Genomic DNA, 12,693 nt, shown 5'->3' with positions numbered 1-12,693 from the left:
CGGTCTCACAACCAGTAAGAAGGCTAAAATATCTATGGGTGGAAATGACAAGCTCTCAGAGGATGAAACTGGAGAGGATGTTGATGAGAAGATGTATCGAGGGATGATTGACAACCTCCAGTACTTGACAGCAAGCCGACCAGACATCTGTTTGGCTGTTGGTGTGTGTGCAAATATCAAGTAAGGCCTAAAAAATCTCATCTCCTGGCTGTGAAGAAAACCATCAAGTACATCAAAGGCACAATAGAACTTGGCATCTATTATACCAAGGATACAACCATCAGTTTAACAGGCTACTGTGATGCAGACTGAGCGGGTTCTGTAGACAATTGCAGGAGCACTAGTGGTGGATGTTTCTTCATGGGAAATAATCTGATATCATGGCACAATAAGAAGTAGAACAGTGTATCCCTGTCAACTGCTGAGGCGGAGTACATTGCTATAGGAAGCTGCTGCACTCAACTAATGAGGATGAAACAGATGGCTGTTGATTATGGTATTGCTTCTGACTCTATCTTTCTTCATTGTGATAATCAAAGTGCAATTAACATTTTAAAGAATCATGTTCAACACTCACGAACCAAACACATAGATATTAGACATCATTTCATTCGTGAATTAGTTGAGGCGAAACTGATTGAGATTGATCATGTAAGCACTGAATTTTAGCTAGCTGATTTATTTACCAAGCTATTGGACTTTAACAGATTTACAAATCTGAGAAAGTCCATTGGGATCTGTGAAATCTAATCCTTTGTTTTAGTGGTGCTGATTGGATGATAGGGACACACACCAGATCAGACCATGGAAATCCTAGGATACATAAAAGATCAGTATGTTGCTTTGTGCTTAAAGACTGTGTGGTAAATAGCTGCATATCATGCCGATCCATGCCTCTTGTAAAATGTTGTCATGTCATTAGGAGGTCAAAGAGCCGAGGAGAGACAGGGACTCACAACTCCATCAAAAGATTAAACAAGATTCAGTGATTGAGAAGTCAATGATATCACTGAATCACAAAGATATATGGACCTCAAAGTGGCGCTTGAGAAAACAAAGTCATGTGGAACATGAGAGATGTGTGTATACAAAAAAAAAATCAAAAAAAAAAAAAATGGTTCTCGACCTCCTCAAAGGATTTTCCAGCTGCCTATGCATGTTTGGATGGCATAAAAGGATTGAAAGCATGACAGTGTGAAGGTCTAACCACCATTGTCGACTGCTATTTTTTTTGACAATTCAGACAGTTGTGGTAGTGTTTGGTGTGAGTCCTGAAGAGAAAGTTGGCACTTCTTACAAAAGAGGAATTTCCAGGTATTCAATTCCATCAACAATATGATTCATGTGTCAATCTCCTTTTGGGTCCCTAAACGAAATTCTCTGTGTTGTCTGAATCATCTAATCAATGAGCTGGAATAATTTAAGTGATTGCTCTACTCGAGCTCGTGATTAAGCATTGTTGCACTAAGCTGTTTGCAAGTGGCTGTAGGTCAATATGGGCTTCTCTTCGTGGTGTATCTCAGGCCCATCCTGGCCCGTTACACGGAATATATAAGAGGATCGAGACCTATCACATCATCTAAAAATTCGAACAGTCCATTGAACGGTCATCGTTTTCCCCTTCTTGATCTTATTTTTTTTTATTTCACTGTCAATATGTGCTAACCGTGTTGTAGAGATGAAATCTATTCTGAGTGGACTACAGCGACTCGTGCAACCACGGTAAGACATCACTCCAGTGGAACATCAATTGTCTGGTGGTGGATCAACCTCTTCAGATATAACTTCGACGACTCCTTCGTGTACTACCATGGTTCTCTACAACCCCGATGGGTTGGAAACTGAGGAGATTCCTGAGCACTTTACCACTGCATCCTCACGTGTCGGTCCAATTGTCCCGGTGTCCGATCCGCCTCAGTCCCCTGCTGCATGCGACTCCTCCTCTGCCTCTCCACAATAGAAGCAGGGCATAATCAGTTCTTCCGTGGTTGAGGTCTCCGACTCTGATCCATCGGTTGAGATCCCAGGACCAAGCATGTCCTCTCGCCTTCACAAGCGACAATCGGAAATGGTTGCCTCGGGAGCCCTTGCCAAGCGATCGTGTACTGCCAGGGATTCAAACAAGTCTCGAGTTGGTGGTCCAGTCCTTACCCTGTTTGACCGAAAGTGGTTTATCTCTACTGAGGCAGCACGTAGGTATGTTTCCTTTTCTGCTCGCACCCTGGCCCCAGAAACGAGTGCTGTCTTTGGTGATGATGGGACATTCAAGTCCCTGATTAGGAGGTCTGGGTTGCTTAAGATCGTGACAGGAGTAGGACCCTATGTTGCTGATGTGGTTTACGAATTTTGGGCCAATCTCCCAACTTTTAAGGTGGACACTGAGTCGGTTGATGTACTCGTGCGTGACTGGGTGTATGACTTCTCGCCTGCACGAATCAATGAACTGTTTGGTCTCAGATCGGTGAATCTTCGTGAGCAACGCCAACGCACTGCTGCAATATTGGAGGAGGATTTAGCTCTGTTCATGTCTGATGGTAAGGTCAAGCAATGGAAACAGTGGATCCCTGCAGTGGTTCGGAATCCAGTCATCAAGGAGCTGCACAAGCTGTGTTGCAGCAACTGGTCCCCGACTGCCAACAACGGGTACATCTCAACCGGTCGAGCTATGGTCATATATATGATCATGCATCAAATACCGTTCGATTTTGGCAGGATGGTCTATGACCAGATTCTCCAACTTGGTTTGCAAGCTCAGTCCATGTTTTGGTTTCCGTTTCCCAGTCTGATCTATCAACTACTCCAAACTTAGCATCCGGTGGTACTTGATCGCCAACCGCCTCCGCGCAAAACTGCTGCAAAGACAACACTGCCTGAACTGGTTCACCATGCTCCTAAGGCTGATTCAGGGGCTGATCGTAAAGCCATGCGTCTGGCTATCAAGATCTTGCAGGATGCTCTCGCAGCAGGTAAGTTTATCTTTCTTCTTTCGGACTCAGCTCTTTGTTTATTATCTCAATTGTGTGTTTTGACTCATTTTTGCCAAACAAGCAAGGGGAGATGGTGGACTCGGAGTCTGATGAATGAAGGGGTTGTTAGTTTGTAGGGGAGCTTAGAGCATCATTAGTGGAGAACCCATCATAAGTTACTCTTGACTTAATTAATTATATAATTAATACTAAATTAACTAAAGCAACCCTAAGAGAATTTTAACAAAATTATCCCTCCACTAGAGAACCTATAAAAGGTTGCTCAGTTTTTAAAATAATAATTTTTTAATTTGTGTTTATAAATTATCAAACTTTAATAATCAAAAATGACAAAACAATTATTAAAATTTTTATATTACATAAAACTTTTGAATATTAAACATATTTTACAAACTTTGGAATATTAAACATATTTTACAAAATTCGGAATAGTAAACATATCTTACAAAATTAAAATATTAAACATATTATATAAAATTCGGAACAAGATTTATTGTTGGGTTGCACCAAATTTTTGCCATATATGCTCAATCAAGTCTTTCTTCAAACGATCATGCATTTGGGGATCATGAACGTCATTTCGATTGCCCATCAAATTGTTTAGATTTGTTGACATATTTGTAGAAAATGCTAAATCGACATGAGAAGTTCCGCTTCCTTCTCCGTGATGGAACTCTGATGGATAGTAGAAATTGTAGTCATGTCTTTCGTCTTGGACTATCATGTTATGCAAAATGATACATGCTCTTATTATTTTCCCTATTTTTCCTTTATCCCAAAAAAGCGCGAGATTCTTCACGATTGCAAAACGAGCTTGCAAGACTCCAAATGCATGCTCTACATCTTTCCGGCATGCTTCTTGACATTGAGCAAAGTGTTTTGCTTTATGGCCATGTGGAAGTGTAATTGATTGGATGAAAGTTGCCGATTTGGGATAGATACCGTCAGTGAGGTAGTACACCATTTTGTATTGCCGTCCATTGACAACATATGTAACTCTCAGAGCTCGGCCCTCTAGGATATCATCAAACACCGGTGAGCGGTCCAAAACATTTATATCATTTAACGTACCTGGTGGTCCAAAAATGCGTGCCAAATCCATAAATCTTGTGATGCCACAACCTCTAGTATGATTGCCAGTTTTCCAGATCCACGTGAATATTGTCCTTTCCATGCAGTTGGACAATTCTTCCACTCCCAATGCATACAATCTATGCTCCCTACTATTTCAGGGAAACCGCGATGTTCTCCAATATTCAGTAATCGTTGGAGGTCTTCCGCTGTCGGTCGTCTGAGATACTCGTCTCCAAAAAGATTTATAACCCCCTCTACAAATTTTCAAGGCATTTGTAAGCGGTTGTTTCAGCTAGTCGTAAATATTCATCCACCGCATCTGCCGCACATCCGTATGCCATCATACGGATAGCTGCTGTGCATTTTTGAAGTGCTGAAAGACCGAGCCGTCCAGTAGCATCTCGTCTTTGTCTGAAGTATGAGACTCCATTCTCAATAGTACTAACAATATGAATGAACAATGGTTTGTTCATTCTATTGCGACGGCGGAACATATCTTGAATGTAAGTCGGATTCTCACTAAAATAATCATTCCATAATCGAGTGTGGCCTTCTTCGCGGTTTCTATTAATGTGCACCCTTCGGACTATAGGAGCTGTTGGTACTTCTGGATGAGAGTAGTTGTATTGGATCTCCTCTACCATTTCATCAACTTCCTCCTCTACCATTTCATCAATTTCTTCATCAATTTTTTCATCAGAACTCCAATTAGACATTTTTGTACTAAGGTTTATTTTGTAATGGAAATGAGTTTGTAATGAAGATGTTTTTTTGTAACAAAACACGATATGAAAATAAGAGAAAATAGATGAGAAGAATCAGAAGAGAAGAAACGGATGAGAAGCAAATGCAGTTGTGAAAACTTTGTCCAATATATAGACTTACAAAAGACACACAACCAAACAAAACATTCACGGGTTAACCAAACAAAACATTCACGGGCTGGAGAAGTCATGACTGTCCTTGCAAAGGGCAAAAGCCATACAACCCTTACAAAGGGCAAAAGCCATACAACCCTTACAAAAGGGCAAAAGACATACAAGAGTTACAAAAGGGCAAAAGCCGACACACAACCAAACAAAACATTCAAAAGCCGACACAAATACAAACAAAACATTCAAACTTGTTAACATTCAAACATCTTCCATTCACTTCACATCAAGAGTTGTTTCCCTTCTTGTGACACCAACACAACTACATATGATGACCCGAAACCTGAAAAAAAAGAAAAAGACAACAAAAGTGAGTAACACAAGAGTTAAAACACAACAAGTGAATCTAAGAAACAAGTTTCACAAGTCTAAAACACAACAAGTTTAATTTTCAAAAATTATGTTGCAACACAACAAGAGTTAAACCTAGATGTGTGTACACATTTGGTCAAGGAGCTTGTCCCTAAGTATAACTTCAGCGGGTGTTAATCAGGCTGTCTAGCAATCTCATTTTGGCATGTCTCTCTTTAGCTGCTTGTTCTTGATCCTTCATTGCTATGATCCGGTCTAACCTTTTTACCGAACCATCCTCCACATCAGTAATCACTTCCGGTTTCTTCCCTTTTTTCTTAGCAGCTTTAACCCCCAGAGGCCTCACATCAGCTCCATCATTGGTTGAACTCGATGAGTATGTTCCGTCTGAAGCAAGCTTGGTCCTCTTGTTACTACATTCCTCAGTCATCCATTTCTGATCATGCTTCAAATCCCTCCAGCAATGCTCTAAAATAAATGGCTTATTAATGTCGTTCTTATAAATCTCATGCGCCATAGTCATCACATCGTCTTCTGATTCTCCACTCTTCTTTCTAGTACTAGCTTGTGTGTAACATCCAACAAACTTGTTAACTTGATGATTTATTTTGTTCCACCTGGCCTTACATTGACTATCCCCTCGACAGTTTGAACCGGATGCTCCACCATTTGATTTGTGGTAGTTTGCGACCCTCTTCCAGAAGCTACCAAACCGCTGCTCATTACTCACTATAGGATCTTTTCTTGTGTTTAACCAAGCGCTTATGAGGTGGATATCCTCTTCTGTAGTCCACCTCTTCCTACTTACTCTACCTCCATCTTCTTCATGGTCATCTTGCGTAACCTCTATACAGTCTTGAGAATCTGATTGGGTGCTAAGATTAACCGGTTGAGAAGAGAATAGATGACTAGTGTGGATAGACTGAGAAGAGAAAGGAGGGCTAAATTGGATAGACTGAGAAGAGAAGGGAGGTCAAAATTGAGTAGGCTGAGTAGAGAAAGGAGAGCTAAATTGGACAGGGTGAGAGGTTTGTTCGGAATTAGCAGAAGCGTTGGAATTTTTTTGAGAATTCAAAAGATCCATGAAATTTTGCGATTCACTATCAAAAGGTTTATGAGAATCCATTGATTGTGTTGTAGAGAAAAGGTTAATGGATTAGGTTAGTGTTTGTTTAAAGTTAACATTGAAGGTTTATATTGAGGTGAAGGTTTGTTTAAAGTTAATGACTGGTTTGTACAAAGGAGATATACTTTTCAGTATATCACTTTGAATAGACAACTGAAAACTTTTTCAGAAAATCTTTGTGTTCAAAAGCACATCAAAGGTGTGTTTAAAGTCAAGACTAATTTCATTTTTAATCATTTTGAGAATAAACCAGTAAATTATTTTTTTAATTAAGATTTAAATCTAATATCGCTTTCTTTTGATAAAAAAACAAACAAACGGTTTATGAAAAATTTCATACGGTTTATGAAAATTTACAGTGACATAAAAGGAACAAGTTACGGTTTATGAAAATTTTCAAACAATTGTTAGAAAAAACACATCAACAAACGGTTAACCCAAAAACATAGCCAAGCCTAACCTAAGAACAAAAATACAGTGACAAAGAAGGAGCATACCTTTTCAAGTAAGAGATTCCACTCCCAATGTCAAGTTGATGAAGACCACTCTTCACCATCAAACCCCATTGTCCGGTTGATGTAAACTCGCACAAAAAAAGACAACCATGAAGTCGTCAGCTATGAGTGAATGAGATTCCTTGGTCATCTCCTTAGCTCTTGAACGAGTGATCCTTCCCACGATATCCGGTTTCTCTGCAGCTTCTGTCTCCTTTCTGGCCACGATTATATCAGTAATACAAACCATGATCTAGTGTACCTTTAACAGATTTGATGATTCGTTTGACAATTGTTAAGTGTGACAGACGAGGACTGTATTGATATCGAGCATAAACTCCAACATTGTAGCACAAATCAGGCTTACTTGTTGTAAGATACAGTAAGCTACCGATCATCCCACGGTATAATATCTCATCCACTTTTGGACCGGCTTCATCTCTAGTGAAGATACACGATGTGCTCATAGGAGTTGTTTTGGGCTTGCTTGTCTGCATTTCAAACCGTTTCACAAGCTGTTTGGCATATGTACTCTGTGAGATAAAAATGCCTTCATTAGACTGTGTAATCTGTAGTCCTAAAAAGTAACTCAGCTCTCCACACATACTCATTTCAAACTCCTTAGTCATTTTCTTGACAAACATATCAACCAGCTCCTTTTGAGTGCTCCCAAAAACTATATCATCAACATAGATTTGCACAATCAATATTGTAGAGGAAGTTTGATAGATGAAAAGGGTTTTATAAACACTCCCTCTTACAAAGCCTTTCTATAGTAGAAACTGGGTCAAGCGCTCATACCATGCCCAAGGGGCCTGCTTGAGTCCATAGAGGGCCTTCTTAAGTTTGTAAACATAGTCAGGATGGTGTGGATCTTCAAATCCTTTTGGCTGTGAAACATACACCTCTTCTTGAAGCAACCCATTTAGAAAAGCACTCTTAACATCCATTTGATAGAGCCGAATGTCGAGCAGACAAGCCATACCATGTAACAATTGGATGGACTATAGGCGTGCAACTAGATCAAATGTCTCATCTAAGTCTACACCTTCAACTTGCGAGTATCCCTGAGCAACGAGTCTTGCTTTGTTTCGGACAATATATCCTTCATTGTCAATCTTGTTCTTAAAGATCCATTTTGTGCCAACAACATTCACATGATCAGGCTTTGGAACTAAATCCCACACATCAAGTCTTGTAAACTGCTCTAACTCCTCATGACATGCATTGTACCAGAACTCATCATCAAGAGCTGCTAAGATATTCTTTGGCTCAATTTGAGATACAAAGCAAGAGTATTGAAACAAATCAATTTGTGCTACAAAGCAGGATTGTTGAAGCATTTCCTGAAAGTTCAGTTTAAAATGTCGAGTAGTTCTTTCATCCATGTTCCCAATTACATCAGCTGCGGAGTGGTTCTTATGCACTTGTAGTTGATTTGGAACAACTAATACTTCTAATTTGCTCATCCTTTCCATTTTTGTCACATGATGCAGTTTCTTTTGTGTTCTTCTGAACATGTGGTTCTACAACTGGCATATGTTGGATCTCATGTTCTTCATCTTCGATACGAACCAGCACAGGTCTACTCCTATCATCGAATACCACATTAACAAAATCCACCACCATTCTTTTTGATATCTTGTGTTTTTGTTGGGTTTTAAGCCTTGTTTTTGCATATTTTTGTTGCATAATCTTGTCATCCTAGGTTGTTTTAGGAGAATTTGCATCTAGTGTGTTATCTTTCAGGTTCTTGGAGTAATCTCAACACATTTGGAGCATTTGGGCTTGTTTTGATGCAAAGAAGCATAGAAGAATGAAGTGGAGAAGAGGCACATGACCAGAACCACCAGCGACCATGAGCAGCGGCCAAACGGTGGCCGAGTGAAGACCATCGACCATCCAGATCGGTCAAGAGCTGGCCGATGGAGTTCAGTAAGAGGAAGATCGTTTGGAGCAGCGGCCAAGAGCAGCCATGCTTTGGGCGTGAAGAGTAGACGTGCACTGATTGTTTGGACCAGCGGCCGAGACCAGCGGCCGAGACCAGCGGCCGAGACCAGCGGCCAAAGTATGGCCGTGTGAGACCAGAGGTCAGGACCAGCGCCCAAAGCATGGCCGTGTGAGACTATCACCACACTTGTTTTAGTTTTGATCCGAGTTTGACCCGGTTTGAACTAGGTTGACCCGGCTCCCTTTTATTTTGCTATAAATACTCTAACCCTATTAAGGGGAGATTTATCTCTTGTTTAGCAGCCACTTAGGTTTCTTAAGCTTATTTACTCTTGGTTTGTTGAATGATTGAGTACTTCTAAGTTTTTAATAGCAATTTCTATTCAAATCTCCTATTCTATAATCTCTAATTATGATTTCACATAGATCAAACCTCTACCTTTGTGTGATCATAACCATGAGTGAGTAGACCTTTTAGAACTTTGGGCTAGGTAGATTAGGGAGATAGATGATTGATCTTTGATGTCTAAGGCTTTATTTATGTATTTCCTATCTTGATTAGTGTTAATAATGCTAGATAGCCTTGATCAAGCTTGATTCTAGATATTAGGATTTCCATGCCCATAAGGTGTTTGATGAAATTCCTGAACCAAATTAATCAAGAGCTTTGCATTCCTAGCCAATGGAAATTGATGATTAGGGTGCTTAGTGGTATTTAGACTTGTTTATAATGCATGCTTGCCTTGTGATTGCCTTTGGAAATTGTTGATTATCACTTGATTAGCATAGGAATCTCTATCATGGAAATGGATTGATTTGCATAAGTGTTCTTAGCCATAGGATTGTTCTTGCTTGTTGCTTAGACATCTAGGATTGGTTAGCTATCTCCCAAGTCAATAACCTTGCCCAAGGTTCACTTGTTTAATCTTGATTTTTAAAGCTTGTTGCTAGTTGTGTTCTGTTTCTTTGATTTTGCTTGTTTTGAATTGTCTTGTTTTATTTCTTTAATCAGTTTGTCAGTTAAGATTGTGACAAAAGAACATTTTCCTGTTTAAGAATAGATTAAGCATCTTTGTGTATTCTTAGTGAGTTGATTAATGCAAATTGTGGATTGATAATTTAATTGATAGAAAAATACTACATCAATTTGGCGCTGTTGCCGGGGATCGAACCCGGGTCACCCGCGTGATAGGCGGGAATACTTACCACTATACTACAACGACCATTAGGATTTCAACTTGATGTATTATTACATCAATTTGGCGGTGTTGCCCATTTGCATTCAATTTGACCATTAGGATTTCAACTTTGCTTGAGCCTATTCACTTACTTTACATTGTTACTTACTTGGTTTGCTTTGGTGTTTTGAATTCTCTTTTGCAAGGTGTATGAACTTGAGAAGTCAAGGCCAAGCCAATTTATTTGAACCTGTTGAAGACATTCACCGTTTTGAAAGAGAGAACTGCCGATTAGCCCGCCAAGCTATGGAGAACAACCCTCCTCCTGCTGCTGGTCATAATGGAAATGGCCAGCCCAATGATGACAGAGTTCCAAACCATATACCAAGACAAGCCCCTCTCATTGGAGCCTATGATGCACCAAATGTCAATGGACATAGAACTGGTATTAGAGCTCCACCAGTTGAGAACAATCACTTTGAGATAAAGGCCAGTCTTATCAACATGGTGCAAGGATCAAAATTTCATGGTTTGGCAATGGAAGACCCTCTTGATCACTTGGACCAATTTGATAGGTTTTGTGGGACTGTTAAGATCAATGGTATCTCTGAAGATGCCTTCAAGCTGCGCCTCTTCCCATTCTCTCTTGGTGATAAGGCTCACATTTGGGAGAAGAATCTACCTCATAACACCATCACCTCTTGGGATCAATGTAAGAAGGCTTTCCTCTTCAAATTCTTCTCCACTACGAGAACAACAAGGTTAAAAAATGAGATATCAAGCTTTGCTCAAAAGGGAATTGAGAGTTTTTGTGAAGCATGGGAAAGATTCAAGGGGTACATCTCTCAATGTCCATATCATGGTTTCTCCATGGAGTCACAGTTGAGTACACTCTATATAGGAGTTATGCCTTAGTATAGAATGCTACTTGATACAACAAGCAATGGGAACTTCTTGGGTCAAAATGCTGCACAAGGAATGTTGCTGGTTGAGAATCTTGCTCAAAGTGATGGAAACTATGGGGAGGATTATGATAGAACTCCAAGGGATTATACTGATATGAATGAGCAACACCGCAAGGAGATCAAAGCATTGAATGACAAGATGGATAAGATGATTCTTGCCAATCAAAAGCCAGTCCACTTTGTTATAGAGAGTGATGTCTATCAAGGGTATCAAGAAGGTATGGATGCTTGTGTTGAAGGACAGGAAGAGGTCAACTATGTAGGTGGCCAAGGGTATAATAAGTTCAATCCCAATTACCGTAACCACCCTAACCTCTCTTACCGCAGCACCAATGTGGAGAACCCACAAGATCAGAGTTATCCACCATAAAAACCACCTGGTTTTCCTTCCCAACCCAACTATCAGCCAAAACCTCAAGGGAATTACCAAGCCAAACCTCAAAGCTATTCCCAACCTCAACAACAAATGAATGTACCACATCCTTATCTCTCCTGTTGCCAAAGAAACTCTATTTGTGCCTCCACCATATGAACCGAGATTGCCATTTCCTGGTAGGTTTAAGAAGCAACAGGTGGACAAGTATAGAGCTATGTTTGATGCACAAATGAAAGATGTTACTATTACAATGCCTATCATAGATGCATTCTTGGTTAACCCATCATACAACAAGTTCCTCAAGGATGCAGTTTTGGAGAAGAAGAAAGCTCTACAAGGAATGATTATCTTAACTCATGAGTGCAGTGCTATTATTCAAAACAAGGTAGTAGCAAAGAATCTTGAAGATCCTGGTAGCTTCACTCACTCTTGCACATTGGGACCTCTATCTTTTAGCCATTGTTTATGTGATCTGGGGTCTAGTGTGAGCTTGATGCCTCTCTCAGTTGCCAAAGCATCACTAGGTTTCACTCACTACAAGAAGTGTATGATCACCCTTGTTCTTGTTGATAGGTCAGTTAGAACACCAGTTGGAGTGCTTGAAGATCTACCAGTGATGATTGGCCATTTTGTGATCCCAACTGACTTTGTTGTGCTTGAAATGGATGAAGAACCAAAAGATCCACTCATCTTGGGGAGACCATTTCTAAGAACTTCAGGAACAATGATTGATGTGAAAGGTGGGAAGATTCAATTGAATTTGGGCAAGGAAGCCCTGACTTTTGACATCAACAAAGTGATGAGGAAGCCTACAATTGATGGTCAAATTTTCTACATTGAGAAGATGGAAGCTTTAGGTGATGAGCTTTTGGAGGAATTGGCAATAAAAGATGAGCTCCAAAACACCTTGACAGTTAAACAAGGAGAGTTTGGTTTACTAAAGAAAGATAGTGAAGGGTATGAAAAGATTCTTGACTCTCACAAGCCTGCTAGTGATGATGGAAGCTTCCTTGAGTTGAAAGAGCAAATGGTGTGTTCAGTTGAAGTAGACTCAAATGAAGATTGGAGTGAGCTTAAAGCACCCAAGATTGAACTTAAACCACTCCCTAAGGGGCTAAGGTATGCTTTTCTAGGTAAAAACTCTACTTATCCTGTCATTATCAATGAAGAACTTAGTGAACAAGAAACTGTTACTCTTCTAGGTGAATTAAAAAAGTATAGGAGAGCTATTGGTTATTCAATTGATGATATTAAAGGCATTTATGAAACTCTTTGCATTCATAGGATTCATTTAGATGA

At 39.9% G+C, this 12,693-nt stretch overlaps 1 protein-coding gene and 1 non-coding gene across 2 annotated transcripts; both read right to left on the bottom strand.

The window, feature by feature from the left end:
• On the bottom strand, positions 4,316 to 4,777 carry LOC104728418. The gene has a single exon (XM_010447396.1). It carries the CDS (start codon positions 4,775 to 4,777, stop codon positions 4,316 to 4,318), a length of 462 nt encoding a protein of 153 aa, XP_010445698.1.
• On the bottom strand, positions 10,027 to 10,098 carry TRNAD-AUC. The gene has a single exon. It is a non-coding gene; the product is annotated as a tRNA-Asp (tRNA).

This window comes from Camelina sativa, chromosome 11 (genome assembly GCF_000633955.1).
Source record: "Camelina sativa cultivar DH55 chromosome 11, Cs, whole genome shotgun sequence".
Classification (NCBI taxonomy): Eukaryota; Viridiplantae; Streptophyta; class Magnoliopsida; order Brassicales; family Brassicaceae; genus Camelina; species Camelina sativa.
The sequence above is the reverse complement of the archived record's forward strand: the minus strand, read 5'-3'. Positions and strand labels throughout refer to the sequence as shown.